A 15,587-nucleotide genomic window follows, 5' to 3' on the forward strand; every position below is an offset into this window, starting at 1 on the left:
GAAATGTCAAGACTTCCAATAATTACCAAAAATAATAAGGTGTGAACAAGCTGTTGGTTTATAGTTATATTTAAAAAATCTCACTAGAGATGTAATAAAAATGGTCTCAGGATTTGTGAAAAAAGCCTTATGATCACTTCATTGTTTTGTATTCATAGCCCCAACATTGCCCATATCCAGGGTGACAGATTCCCTACAAACTGATCACAAGGCTCTTAATATGCTCTACAGCACATCATATTCCAACAGGCAAATACAAACAAAACCGCAGTTTATTAAGTTTTAAAGAAGCTTTAACATTTTTCAAAGCGTCTTTTGGTGCAATTCATTAACAAACACATTCTAGGAGAGAAAAAAAAAACATAAGCCACAACATTTTCTTGTCCTTAAATTTTAGTTTCAGACATCGTAAAATGCCAACATAATAAAAACAAAATAAAAAAACACACACCACAAAAACACATTTTATTCAATAGCATATTTGGAGAGATGCCTGTGTCCTTCAATATCATATATATATATATATTCTTTATATATATATATTTATAGAAATCTTTTCACATGGAAGAAATGTTCATATGTTGACTACATACAGACCTCTCCCCCATTCAGCAAGAAGTATCATATAAAGCTCTATGAGCATCTGAAGGTGTCAAACCACGTACTCTTCTGAAGGGGGAATCGCTGTGAAGTGGCATTTTTGCATTCTTTATTTTTTTTACTCCCCATACTACATGACAAAGTGCTATTTAACATCTCTCCTGTCAGGAGGCAATCTAACAGCAAAGTTGTAAGTCAGAGTTTTTAAATCCATTCCCTGGCGGGTGACAATAATGCTCATCTTCCAAAAACAAATAGGTAATTTTCAATATTGATAATAGGTAACAGATTACAAAAAGCTCACCTATGTAACATATAACAGATATTCCAAATCCTATCTTCCATAAACTAAGAGGTATAACAACCCTCTTATGTGGCGATTTATTCAAGAAACAAATTTTTTTTCCAATAAAAAAAAAAAAAAAGAACATTCGAAAAAAATTAGTTTTGACCAAACTGAATTTCAATGTGTTGCGCAATCTTCTTTTACATGAACATTTAAACAATCAAATCTGTGATTGTTTATTGTTACCTACATGGCCTCTTCTGTAAAGAGATCTGGAACATGAGCACTAGTCTATGGCCACCAAGGACTGGAGAAACACTCTTGTAGAACACTCTGCCAGAAAATGGATAGCTTTACAACACCTGCTCTTACCAGAGTAGAGCATAGAAAAAAAAAAATCTAGTTTACTGTTTTTCCTAAAGAATTCCTGCAGACATTTGCAGATTAGAGAGGAACTGCAGGTTGATGTCACATTTTTGTATTTGCTCCTACACAATCAGTATGGTGCACAGCCCCTGGTGTGCTTACATCTTGCTGCCTGCCCTGTACAGTAGAACATGTGTATTGACAATTAACCCTTTTTTGCAGCTAGAGTTAAAGGGCAAAAAAATTTGAGCAGAATTGTTTCCTTTTTTTTTTTATATATCTTTGGGACAATTTTGCATCCAAAAGAAGTGAATGAAAACAACATTCTTCACAGAAAGAAACTTTGTCAGTCTCTACTCTTATTGTGTTTGTAAACCTTTTATAACTGTTCCTCCATCCGGCGTGCCAAAAAAAAAAGAGAAAAGCAAAAAAAAAAAAGCGCACGGCTATGTGCTAGAAATATCAGCAACATAATGCACATGTGTTACTGGTCACTCAGACAGCCAAGTTAAAAAAAAAAAAAACTAAACACAAAACCAATGACCCGCTTGGGGTGCCCAAATATTAAGGATTGTCCCAGTGCCTGTAACAGACAAATTCTAACTCTGAAGATGAAAGAGGGGCTGTGCCCTCCCATGTCACAGTCTGTTTTCCTGCCCATCCAAGGGCAGTGTATGGCAGACAGAGGTAGCATTATGAAATAACACATAAAATATTATTGATTAAAAGACCCCTCCCCGCAACACACAGAAACTGGAGTTCAAATACACAGGTCGTACTGTCTGAAGTAATTCCCCCTGTCTGCTTTGCCAGAAGAGCGAGAAAAGGGCGTTCTTATATTTGTAAAGGAAAAAAAAATTATTCTCGTTTCAAAAACCAAATAAACCAAAGCGAATTGTAGCTCCTGTCTCAGACTTGGCTTGTGCATAGATCAGGATCCAAAAAAAATTTGCTCCAGTACCTCAATGGATTGAGGCCCAGCTGGTACTGAAGGCATTTAAAACCATCCCTGCTGCAACAACCCACAAGGCAGAACAATTCATGGGCCATTCTAGCAGAGAGGTCTGACACCAGCTGAAGCAGAGATCCAACCCACACATGTGATAAAACTTCAATACCTATCCCCCCTTCAAGTCTATCCTGCCCTCTTATTTCAGTAAGACCAGGATGCACCCCCAAAGAGTCAAGAAGGAACAGGAAATATACAAATTCTTTGAAGTTACAGGTCATGTCTGTCTGAACAATGTTTATCCCATCAGCTTGCAGAAAGGTATCTTGTTCTATTTTATTTCCTTAACAGAGACCCAGGAAAATCACGGTTTGTGTTTCAACATAAAGCAATATTTCTTTTTTTTCTTTTTTTTTTTTTGTATAACATAAAGCACTCTTGAAACATTTCAAGTCCATTATTTGGTAAATATGTAACTGCTACAAACAGGAATTGTTTGTCTTCCTCTGTTACGTTTTCAGTTCTTCCCCCTTAAGTTTTCAGTGCCTGGAGTTGAATAATCTCTTTTCAGTTTTTTTTTTTTTTTTTTATTTTTTTATTTTTCATAAAAATACAATGAAATGGTTGTGTGGCGTTCTACTCCTCTGGAAATGTCAAATTTTCCTGAGAAAGATATCCACGATGTGCAAGATTGTGACTTAAAAAAAAAATATTTTTTAATTTTCGCTTACCGATGAAAAGAAATGTTTGACAAAAATGTAAAATATAAAAAAAGGGAAAAAAAAAATAAAAATGTTGCACAACAATGGCTAAAGTTATTCTTTAATAAAACACTGGTACTTTCCCCGAGGTGTAAAGGAATTTCTATTTAAAATTTGAAAATAGATTTTTTTTTTTATTTTTTTTTTTTTTTAATTTCGATGGAAGATTTTTTCAGTTTTTTTTTTTTATAGTTTTGCTGTTTTTTTTTTTTTACTTTTTCATTTTACTTATTTTTGGAGAAAAGCAGAAAAACAGAAGATTTCGAAATAAAAAGTTTTGTAAACAGGTTAGAGCCAAGACTGGCATCTGCTATTAGATGCAGTTCAAAACCTGCATAAGATGCAGTGTTGCCTTATGGGTTCTGCTTGTGGCGACCGCCCAGCTTTTATAGTCCATTAGCTACAGCAAGCTACCACAAATAAATGCAAGTCTCCAGTAATATGCATTACTTCCCAATGATGAATCAATGGAAAGGTAGACAAACATTTGTAAGTTTTCTTTTTTTTTTTCTTCAGACATAAGCACAAGGTAAATGTTTTTTTTTCTTCACAAATAAGTCCTTGAGTAAACATAGATACGTGTTAGCACTCCCTCTCTTCATACATTTCTTTCAATTTTCTATTCAGTTGGGTCAACTGCAAGGTCTGGATGAGGAGTTAAAACTTCAGTGCAAAGTTAAAAAGAGGACAAAATGTAATAAAAAGGAAGTAAGGTACTTTAAAGTAAGAGATAAATGTCTGTTTCTGTGTATGTGCACAGGGATGGACTTCAAATGGTTGTAAAGGCATAAAGGAGTTATTAGAAAAAGGAAAGACTTGTTTCGGTATTAATTTTTCTGTGCGTGCATTTTTTATACTTCTGCCTCTTCCCTATGGATACAATTTGATGCGTCTCTCTGCAATTGCATAAAACTTGCACAATCAGGGTTGGGTACAAGCCGAATTCCCGGATAATATCCCATTATATGGTGTAGATCCGCTGTTTTCAAGTATATCTAACAGCTGATATGATTCTTCTGAGTGTTTTGCAGGGATCCAGATATTTAGAAAAGATAGCAAAAAAAAGAAAAGAAAAGAAAAATGGAAATAAAGGAACTATGACAGGAGCAGAGGCTCTGGAAAAAGTTATGTGCATAGGCAGATCCATGGGGTAATCAAACTAGAGCCATCCTTCCTTGCTTTCTGTATGAATACTAATCCACCTAAGTGCGTATACAGAACTGCCGGAATACGCAGAGCTTGCTGCTGCTCCCCATTTGATAGGCTCTGTCTGATGTGCATATAAGTCCAAGGCTTATTTCAAAATAGGCTTTTTTTTTTTTACTCCCATCCCCTATTCCCCTTGCCCCCAAACTAACCCTCTTCATTCCTGTCAAATGAAAGTGCCCTTGCGTTCTAGTCCCAGCAGAAGCAGCGTTGATCATTTTTTTTTTTCTTTTTTCTTTTAACTCTTTGAACACTTTAAAAACATAAAAAAAGCTTGACCACGTCTACTAAGTGACTCTTCGCCTCTCTCCTCAACCCTTCCTTTCCCATCCCTCCCACAATCCCATACTGTTACTTGAAACAGTTCTCAAGGGTGCAGTAGGGAGGATGACCAGGAAAAGATACTGCATGGAGAGAAGACATGGGGCCTGAAGAAGCTGAATTCCTCACAGATCATGGACTGGAAAGATTGGATATTATTTGTCTTGAAGTTTTTCTTTTAGTGCTGATGATTAATAAATTTATAGGACCTATGTCCAATTTTCTTTCAAATGGATTCCCCGCTCAGCAAATCTCCTGGTAACAGAGTATTGAGAGGTGTTGGACTGCGAATTATCCTGGCATCATCTGATCCAGGTGGGCCCCACAAGCTGCTGGAATACTGCGGGACTCCACCCCACAGAAGATCATTGCCTCCCTTGGCACTCAAACAAGGAGGATTCCAGTGAGCAGCATCATTGCGAACCATGGTGTGTGAGCCCCCGTTGCCACCCAGCCGGGGCTGACTATTCCCAGTGTTAGACTGCCAACTGGAAGTCGGGGGCATAGGTTGCCCTTGTGCCAAGAAACGGTTTACTTCTTCTTCACCAGCGAATTCTGCCAGAATAGTAGTGTTACCCAGGACACACCTATGCGAAAAGCAAAATAGCGGTAAGCAAATAATGAAAAGCAATCTATACATCCTGATTAATGAACAAATAATTAAAAGGCTGAGATGCATTGTAATGAAAATGGACAACCACAGCTGCCATAATTCAAAGGAAAATATACTATATTGCCAAAAGTATTAGGACACCCCTCCAAATCATTGGATTAAGATGTTCCAATCACCTCCATGGCCACAGTTGTATAAAATCAAGCCCCTAGACATGCAGACTGCTTCTACAAACATTTGTGAAAGAATGGGCTACTCTCAGGAGCTCAGTGAATTCAAGCGTGGTACCGTGATAGGTTGTCACCTGTGTAATAAGTCCCTTTGTGAAGTTTTCTGGCTACTAAATATTCCACGATCAACTGTTAGTGGGATTATAACAAAGTGGAAGCAAATGGGGACAACAGCAACTCAGCCACCAAGTGGTAGGCCACGTAAAATGACAGACCAGGGTCAGCACATGCTGAAGCGCACAGTACGCAGAAGTCGCCAACTGTCTGCAGAGTCAATAACTAAAGACCTCCAAACTTCATGTGGCCTTCAGATTAGCACAACAACAGAGTGTAGAGAGCTTCATGGAATGGACTTCCATGGCCGAGCAGCTGCATCCAAGCCTTACATCACCATCAGTAATACAAAGCGCCGGATGCAGTGGTGTAAAGCACGCCGCCACTGGACTCTAGAGCAGTCACACTTCTCTGTCTGGCAATCCGATGGATAAGTCTGGGTTCGGCAGTTACCAGGTGGAGAGGGGGTTATGGTGTGCGTTTTTTTTTTCAGGGGTTGACCTTGGCTCATTAGTTCCAGTGAAGGGAACTCTTAAGGCGTCAGCATACCAAGACATTTTGGACAATTTCATGCTCCCAACTTTGTGGGACCAGTTTTGGGATGGCCCCTTCCTGTTCAAACATAATTGCGCACCAGTGCACAAAGCAAGGTCCATAAAGACATGGATGAGCCAGTTTGGGGTGGAGGAACTTGACTGGCCTGCACCTAGTCCTGACCTCAACCTGATTAAAACACCTTTGGGATGAATTAGAGTGGAGGCTGCGAGCCAGGCCTTCTCATCCCACATCAGTGCCTGACCTCACAAATACGCTTCTGGAAGAACGGTCAAACACTCCCATAGACACACTCCTAAACCTTGTGGACAGCCTTCCCAGAAGAGTTGAAGCTGTTATAGCTGCAAAGGGTGGGCCAACTCAATATTGAACCCTACGGACCAAGACTGGGATGCCATTAAAGTTAATTTGCGTGTAAAGGCAGGGGTTCCAATAGTTTTGGCAATATAATGTATATAAAAGAGTGACTGCCCAAAGTGCCTACTAATTTTGTCAACAAAGAAGATGTTGGTTGGTTACAATTTTATAGCAAAGAAAAAAACATAACCACCCCACCCCCAAAAAAACAAAATAAAACCTGTGCAAAACACCACATGCATAATGATGCACTAGGCAAGATTAATATATAAATAGCAATGAAAGAGATACAGTGGGTAGGGAAAACAAACAATCACCCCCCTTTAAGATAATCACATTTTGTTGATTTGCAGCCTGAAATGAAGACAGACACAGTTTTTGTTTTATCCAGCTGTATTTACCCATGCAACGTATAATATCTAAGTGAAAGATATAACACCAAAATGTCAGAAAAAAAAAAAAGTTCAAAAACAGAATCACCCGACCTAAAAATGACTTGTAAACTCAATCAGGTGTAGTTAATCACCTTCTCAATGGCACACGAAGCCATTTGACTTTCAACTGTTATCAGTTGTGGTCATTTTTATTAGATCAGCATGAAAAGAGCTTTCCTGGAACATTTCAGTTCCTCGTAGTGCAACTGAAGCAAACAATCAATTATGGGTGGCAAAGCACTTTCAAAAGATCTCCAGGATAAAGTTGTGGACAGGCACAAGTCAGGAGATGGATTCAAAAAAATGTCAAAGGCTTTATCAATGCCAAGAAGCACATGTGAAGTATATTATTAAGAAGTGGAAGGTATTTGGTATGACACAGACCATCCATGGATCAGGATGTTGCTCCAAACTGGATGAAAGAGCCAAGAGGAAACTGGTCAGAGAGACTTCCAAGAGGCCTACAGCAACTCTGAAACAGTTACAGGAATTTATAACAAAACGTGGTCATTGTGTGAATGTGATATCACAAATTCTCCACAAAAGTGGCTGGTATGGGAGGGTTGGAAGAAAAAAGCCACTCCTCAAGAAAGGCCACATGCAGTCATGACTGAGCTTTACCAAAACGCACCTTGAAGATTCTGAGGCCACATGGAAAACGGTGTTATGGTCTGATTTAATTTAATTATTTGGTCTCAATACTAAACAATATGTCTGGTGGAAATCCAATACAGCTCACCTTCCAAATACCACCATTCCTACAGTAAAGCATGGAGGTGGTATTATCCTGTTATTGGGGTGTTTCTCTGCAGCTGGGACTGGAGCACTTGTCAGGATAGAAGGAAAAATGGATGGGGCAAAATACCATCAAATTCTTGAGGAAAAGCTGGTCTGTCAGATAGTTGTCAATGGGAAGGTTTACCTTCCAACATTACAATGACCTAAAGTACACAGCAAAAATGACCACACAGTGGTTGAAGGAGAAAATGGTGAATGTCCTTGCATGGCCTAGTCAGAGCCCAGACTTAAACCCCATCGAAAATCTGTGGAATGACTTGAAGACTGCAGTCCACAAATGGTCAACATCAAATCTAACTGAACTTGAGCAATTCTGCAAAGAAGAGTGGGCAAATATTCTAAGTCTAGATGTGCAAAGTTAGTAGAGACATATCCCAACAGAGTAAAGGCTGGAATTAAAGCAAAAGGTGATTCAACAAACTGACAACATACTGACACAAAGGGTTGATCCTTCTTCAAACGCAGCGATTCTGTTTTTGATTTTTTTTTTTAATTTCTGACATGCTGGTGTTATATCTTTCACTTGGATGTTATAAGTTGCAATGCATAAATAAAGCTGGATAAAACAAAAACTGTGTCTTCACTGCAGGTTGCAAAGCAACAAAATATTATTTTAAAGGGGGTGATTCTTTTCTGTAAATAACTTACATATGTAGAGACTTCTGTGCCTTGGCAGCCTCCTCCTTTGAGCTGTACCTGACCACTGCATTGCCTTGAGTAAGGTTCAGGTGGAATGTTATCAGTGGGCCATGTTGAAGACACAGCGTTCTCAATGTGGAGCCATCAATCTGATGAATAAAGGTCAGAATAAAAAAACTGCAATACACGACCAAGAGAAGTGACTTAATAGGGGGGATTTATTATTGGAGTTACATTGTGAGTTAAAATGACCCCTAAAATAGAAACTTGGGCTAAACAAATATTTTCTATATACAAGAGGCTTGTTTATTCTTACTTGAATCTTTGAGCCCTCTGTGTAGCAATCCAGCAAGAAACAACTCCTGCGGGTTGCCTCTGTGGAGGAGTTTCCTGTAATAATGACAGGTCACTGCTCTCTTTTCATGTGCAGAGTGACCGATCATGCATTCGTACAGCCAACCCCTACCTGTAGCAGTCGTAGAGCAACCAAATACTTGCCTCTTACCCACAGTGGTCTCCTTCTGGGTTACACTGGCCCACTGCTTTCCTGCTACCTGTGCCTTTCCACCACAGCCAAGGGCAGGACTTGTGTGAAAAGAAGTGACTAGCTGCTTCGCCAACTTTGAATGTGCAGGGAAGTAGCGAGGAAGTGGTGGACTAGTCAGACCTGGAAGCAGACTTGCTCTAGGTTACAGGTAAGTATCTGGCTGCTCTTCCAGGTAGTAGAGAGCACAGAAGACCCTGTAGGTATTTGGCATTAAGTATATTAACCTGTTCTTGCCAGCTGTACAGAATTATGTGTCCAAAATGTAAACATTTCTGAGCTGAGAGCATGTGCCCTGCACGCTTTCCAGCACGGTTGCTGGTGAGTGCCGGACAGCTTTTTATACTTTTCAGCTTTTGATGGCTACTTGCAATCTGGAGCTTTACGATCACATGACCGCTGTGACTGTCAGAGTTTCACATGATCAGAATGCCCGCCTTCGCCTCCCGGCATTCATAACCTCTGAAAGGGCCGGGAGGTGGCGGGAAAGATTTAAAAGTGCCTACTAGAAAGTAAATCTAAATGTTCAAAGTGATTGTAAAGGATCAAAAAAAAAATTAACATGTCATACTTACCTGCTCTGCGCAATGGCTTTGCACAGTGCAGCACTGATCTTCCTCCTTCTTGGGTCCTCTGCTGGCGTTCCTGGCTCCTCCTCCCCCTGCCCAGTGCTCCATAGCAAGGCACTTGCTCTGGGGGGTACCAGTGCAGGCCCGCCCCTGAGCCTGCTCTGTGTGTCCATAGACACAGAACGCAGCTTGGCCCTGCACCCGCTGGCTTCCGCTGCTGTTTCTGAGCCTATGAAGGAGAGAGCCTCTGCTCTCATGGACAGCACTGGATTGAGATCAGGTAAATAAGTATAAGGTGGGGCAATGGGGGAAGCTGTATGCAGAAGGTTTTTTACCTTAATGCATGAACTGCATTAAGGTAAAAACCTTCATCCCTTAGAACCACTTTAACAGGAGATCTTTTCTGTACAGGAGTCTAACCTACAGTTGTGGCCAAAATTATTCAACCCCCAATGCTGTAAAGGGGTTTAGGGACTATAGTGTACATTTGGAATTGTATTCAGAATCAAATCCTACAAGGACGTTGTAACTACCCAAATGCAACTAAAATGACATCAATTGTTTATGTAATACAGTAGTAAATGGTTCTTATGTGGTTTCTTCATTGCCACAATTATTCAACCCCTTAAAGACTACCACTCTGAAGAACAGAGGTTCATACAGGTGCTTTCCATCAGGTATTGAAAACACCTGTGGATGTCACCGAGCAGCAATCAAGCATAATAAGCACCAATTAGGCAGCTTTAAAATGACTGTGATACTCAGCTCCTTCTAGACATTTACTGGTGTGGTTACAAACATGGTGAAGGCAAGAGAATGGTCCAGGAAGACAAGAGAAGAGGTGATTTCTCTTCACAGGAAGGGCAATGGCTATAAGAAGATTGCAAAGATGTTAAACATACCAAGAGACACCTTAGGAAGCATCATTCGCAAATTCAAGGCAAAGGGCACTGTTGAAACGCTACCTGGTCGTGGCAGAAAGAAGATGCTGACTTCGACTGCTGTGCGCTACCTGAAGCGTAGAGTGGAGAGAAGTCCCCGTGTGACTGCTGAGGAACTGAGAAAAGATTTGTCAGATGTGGGTACAGAAGTTTCAGCCCAGACAATAAGACGCACACTGCGTAATGAAGGCCTCCGTGCCAGAACTCCCAGGCGTACCCCCTTGCTGTCTCCAAAGAATAAGAAGAGTCGACTGCAGTATGCCAAAAGCCATGTGGACAAACCACAAAAGTTGTGGGATAGTGTTCTGTGGACTGATGAAACAAAATTAGAACTGTTTGGGCCCATGGATCAACGCTATGTTTGGAGGAGGAAGAACAAGGCCTATGATGAAAAGAACACCTTGCCTACTGTGAAGCATGGTGGAGGGTCAATCATGCTTTGGGGCTGTTTTGCTTCTGCAGGTACAGGGAAGCTTCAGCGTGTGCAAGGTACCATGAATTCTCTTCAGTACCAGGAGATATTGGATGGAAACGTGATGCAGTCCGTCACACACCTGAGGCTTGGGAGACGTTGGACCTTTCAACAGGACAATGATCCCAAGCATACCTCCAAGTCCACTAGAGCATGGTTGCAGAGGAAAGGCTGGAACATTTTGGAGTGGCCATCGCAGTCACCAGACTTAAATCCGATTGAGAACCTCTGGTGGGACTTAAAGAAAGCAGTTGCAGTGCGCAAGCCTAAGAATGTGACTGAACTGGAGGCCTTTGCCCATGAAGAATGGGCGAAGATACCCGTAGATCGCTGCAAGACACTTGTGTCAAGCTATGCTTCACGTTTAAAAGCTGTTATAACTGTAAAAGGATGCTGTACTAAGTACTAAGATTGAATGTCACTTGGGGGTTGAATAAAACTGATAATGCTGTGAGCACAGAAAAGACATTTGTGGTTATTTCATTATAACTGTTATGTTATATTTGTCTGACCTACAAGTGCCTCTTTAATGTAAATGTAAGCAAGATGACTGAATGATCAAAAGCAATGTCAAACTGGCCAAAACACTCAATTTCAGTGGGGGTTGAATAATTTTGGCCACAACTGTAATCTTTTGCAAGGTCAAACGGGTAGGAATGGCTTCTAAAAAACGATAAAATTACAGTCGCTACAAAAAAACACAATATGAAAAAAATATTCTTAACCCAAAAGTAGACTGGATAAAAAGTACCCAAGATGTAAACTACATTCTACACTGGAAACACTAGGGTGATTTAACATAATGACTTGCCATGATTTACCCTATATAAATATATTACAAGCCAAGGCAGGTGAATAACAGCATGTGTGTGATTGTTTAACAGCTAAAGAAACATGCTTGAACACTTTAAACAAACAAAAACTAACAAAAAAAAACATAAATCTACTATTCAAAAAGTTTATTGCTTATAAACAGATGACAGAGTGAATCTGTGCTTTGCCCATGCCCCTTACCCATACAGTACATACTCACCTTCCCTTTACTCCATTGATTTTCTGGGAGCAAAGAGTATTTCTAGATATGAGACAACATGTGACATAGCATGTTCCATCCAGTGTGACTAGCCAATGGTCTCTCAGGCACACAGAGTGGTCAAATAATGGCAGGACAGAGTCACTTGCGCTACGTAAGCCGCAAGTGGCAACTTGGAATTTACACAGAGCTACTTTTCTTCATTGCTGCTAGCAAGACTGACAGGGCAATGAAGGGAAGAGAAGGCAAGTAAAAGCTTGCTTTGTGACCAGTATTTAAGTGAAACTGCTGCTTTGACCTGTGAAGGAAAAGCACAGGTTCACTTTTAGAAGGAATATTCTACAAGTATTCCTACTACCTGTGGAGTGAGGTTACGCAGGACCAGCCAGCTACTTGTTCTTCCTGAACTATCTGTGCTCCAGGTGGAACCTGAAAAGATAACATACAGCAGTAAGAATGGATTGTTAGAATTTTAAAGGTAGCTAATGTGAGATACCTTAGAGGCTATTTTTTATAAGCAGTAAGAAATGTTAGTCATACCTGTCGAATAGGAGCTGGTCCAGCCCAGTTGATTTGAGCCCCAGGCAGAAGAGGGTTTGGCATTGGTTAGACCAGGTGGCGGTCTGGTTGGGGCTGTAGTGTTTCTCGGTACCTTCCACAGCTCATGAGACAACGATGCTTGAGTGTGGGAAATAGGGCTGGATGACCAAGTGGACTTTATATCAGATAGTTTAGCTAAAAATGTAGAGAGAAATGTAAACTTTTTTTTTTACAAATGTCACATTAAAAGTAGTATAGACAATAGTGTACGAAATAAAAGCCTTATGTTAAACCTGCCAATACAGTAGCAGTTTATAATACTTTACCTGGCAGCTGGGAATACGGATATGACCATTCAATGTGTCAAATCTCCAGGTTGCACATGCAAGTCTAGAAACATTTTGTAATACTGACCACATTACATACCAATATCATATCCAATCATAGTCAAGAGTGCCATTCTGTCACTACAAAATGCTATTTAAAAGTGCAAAATGAGCCAAGCCAATAAAATCAAACCATTGATAAAGGTCTTTGACCTCTTATGTCACCCAGAGATATGACACTTGAAATTAAAATGACAATAATGTTTAAAAAGATAAACAGAAATCTCTGGTTTTCATCTGGTTACCTCCACTTTTCAACAGATAACGGTTGACATCCTGGATTGTGGTATTAATGGTGGGCCCAGTAGGAACACTTCCTGGGGTCACATCCGGATCATTCTCAGGGTCAATGTTTTGCAGTCCTTTCCAAGGCACTCCTGGGTGAAATTCTAAATCAGGTACACAAAAAGGAGTCAAACAACCTCAAAATGTCAGCTTTTAATATATAAAAAAAAATAGGAGGAAGGAATTCATATATTAACTATTTATAGATATACATAATGGAAACACTAACCAGGAGGCCAGTTGATACTGGACCCATTGGAGATTTTGTCGTTCTCAGATTTGGCACGTGACCAGCTGTCTGGAACAGGAACAGGAGGACTTGTTGGTGATTCACTGTTTGGGAGAAGATCGTACCGATTGTAGGAGTCATCCATACTGGACTTTGCAGGAGGGCCAATGCCAAGACTCCCAGGAAGAGCAGCTGCAGCAAATATGGGAATCAATGTCACAAAATGGCTTATAAAAAAATTGCTGAAAATCTACAGCAGTATGATGTGAAAAAGACATTGACACAGCTGGAATGGATGACAGCGTATAATGACGTGGTTATGAAGAATAAAATAAACTCCCATAAACTAGACATGTTGGCAGATAGGGAGCATACACAAGCATTCATAGAAGAAAGAACTTTGAAGCCCTAAAGGTACAAATGGTGACTTACTTGACTTGCCAGGACTAGGATCAAGAGAAGCAGAATTTGCCAGGCTATCCATGGAGTTGGGATGAGTCCATTGTGGCAGACGAGACTGAGACTGGGATGTATCCTTCACTGACAAACCCCCAGCCATGTCCATGCTGCTTACATTCATAGCAGGATTTATTCCAGGAACTGTATTGAAGGGATATATACAGTTAGGCTCCACCATTTCTAGGTATATTAGACAGTTCCCTGTCCATTATATACTTCAGTGCATTTAAAATAAATGACAGAATACGTATGGAGTAAGTAAAATCACAGTCCAAGCTTCAGCTGAGCAGGCCTGGTCACTATGTGTGTTATTAAAGTAAGCATTGACAAAAACAGGTCCACAACATTAGCCCATGTAATTCTCTCAGCACAGGTTTCCTTTAAGTTCCAGTTATGACCTTCGCTAGCAACTTAAATGTACACAACGTTTAAGAGAAAATAGGTAGGAAACAAATCCCAGTTATTCTGCAGTCTTTATCTAATTCAACAATATTTTCATTTTAAGCAGAAACATTTTTTTTCTGCACTAACTGAATGTATATAATGAGGAAGATGTGCGACTGCCTTAAAATTTAGATGCAAGAACTGTGTGCACTGTATCTCACTCTTATTTTAATACATAAGATAAGGTACTCTGAAGGGTGGCAGATGTTCAGGAGCACATCAGGGTGAACAGACCATTCTCCTTTGTCTAGGTGTTGACAAGTGAGGAAATCCAACTACCAATTGTCTACTCTGGGAAAATGGAAACAAGGCTGGAATATGCCTTCTAGGCCAAGCCAGAATTAGGACCACTTTCCGAAGGGCTGTGTGACTTCTGGTGTTGCCCTGATTATGGATATAAACCATAGCTATGGCATTTTGTGACTGAGCCCTTACATGCCACTCCTGAAACTTGTTGGTCTGCCAAAGTAGAGATTGGTGAATGGCCCTTCAGTTTGAAACATTAATGAAGGTGTGGATTCCCTCAACAGCTTTGTCCCTAGGTCTCCACCTGAGCCCGACAGGTTGGCATCGGTCATGAGAAACTGCCAAGATAATGGGAGAAAGTTTTTCCCAGATTCCAGCACAGGGCTGGTCAACTACCGAGCTACAGATAGCCTGGCCTTGGGACACAGATGCATGGACTGGTCCAGAGACTAAGGGAGCTGGTCTCCAGCAGTCAGTAAACTGAGCTGCACACGCTTGGGTTGAAACTGAGCAAACATCATTTGACTGAAAGGAGGCCACCATGAGGCCCCATACCCCTCATGCAAAATTGGACCAATGAAAATTTCTTGGAGCGCAGGGTTTAGGCATGAGAATGGAAGGTCAATACCTATTTCAATGTGTAATATATGAAGAGACATATTTGGAAGGTTGGCTTGGAAAAGGACAAGTCATTTGAGACTTGGCTACACTTAAAGTTATATACTTCTGGGGAGTTATTCTGTCACACACCAAGTGGAAGATGACTATTACATAGTGCTGTTTTATTTTGTCTTGGAGAACAGAGGATACACGGTTTCTGGAAGTGTTTTCACAGTGGGGATTATAACTACGGTTTTTCCTTTTGTTCACTTGACTGAAGATTTACACTATTTGTGCATTATTTGTAATTTATTACTGGGGTATGGAAATTTTTTTCAAAAAACTGCTTGTTCAAAGGACTAAATCAGGGTCGCAGTCTACTTGTCCCTCATGACTATATACTTGTCCTGATACAAAAAAAAATAATCTTAAATTTAAAAATAAACCCAGAGAAAAAACAAACAAAAAAAAACAAAACAAACCAAAACCGTATTTAAATAAGATTTTAACATTGCACTGTTTATTTCCAACTCACCTCCCTGCCGGTCTCCAGCACTGCATCCGGGGACTAGCAGAGAGGGGAGAAACCTTGCAGTGTGCTGAGCACCGATTGGTTGCTCGTCAGGAAAGGGGAGTATCGGGCTCTCTTAACGTTCAGCAGAAGCACATT

The 15,587-nt window shown here is 40.4% G+C and overlaps 1 protein-coding gene across 1 annotated transcript in view; it reads right to left on the bottom strand.

Annotated features, from left to right (window-relative positions):
- Positions 1-254: 254 nt before the first annotated feature.
- The window catches only part of TNRC6C (trinucleotide repeat containing adaptor 6C), a gene marked incomplete at its 5' end in the record, with an annotated part of 45,581 nt that continues 30,248 nt past the window's right edge, over positions 255-15,587 (bottom strand). Inside the window, 7 exons of the mRNA XM_089682628.1 lie at positions 255-5,076; positions 8,179-8,318; positions 12,087-12,157; positions 12,269-12,463; positions 12,900-13,043; positions 13,169-13,360; positions 13,601-13,768. Coding sequence (XP_089538754.1) covers positions 4,716-5,076; positions 8,179-8,318; positions 12,087-12,157; positions 12,269-12,463; positions 12,900-13,043; positions 13,169-13,360; positions 13,601-13,768 — 1,271 coding nt within the window. The remainder of the gene's footprint in view (positions 5,077-8,178; positions 8,319-12,086; positions 12,158-12,268; positions 12,464-12,899; positions 13,044-13,168; positions 13,361-13,600; positions 13,769-15,587) is intronic.

This window comes from Staurois parvus, unplaced genomic scaffold (genome assembly GCF_062004578.1).
Source record: "Staurois parvus isolate SC_StPar_1 unplaced genomic scaffold, SC_StPar_1.0 ptg000293l, whole genome shotgun sequence".
Lineage (NCBI taxonomy): Eukaryota > Metazoa > Chordata > Amphibia > Anura > Ranidae > Staurois > Staurois parvus.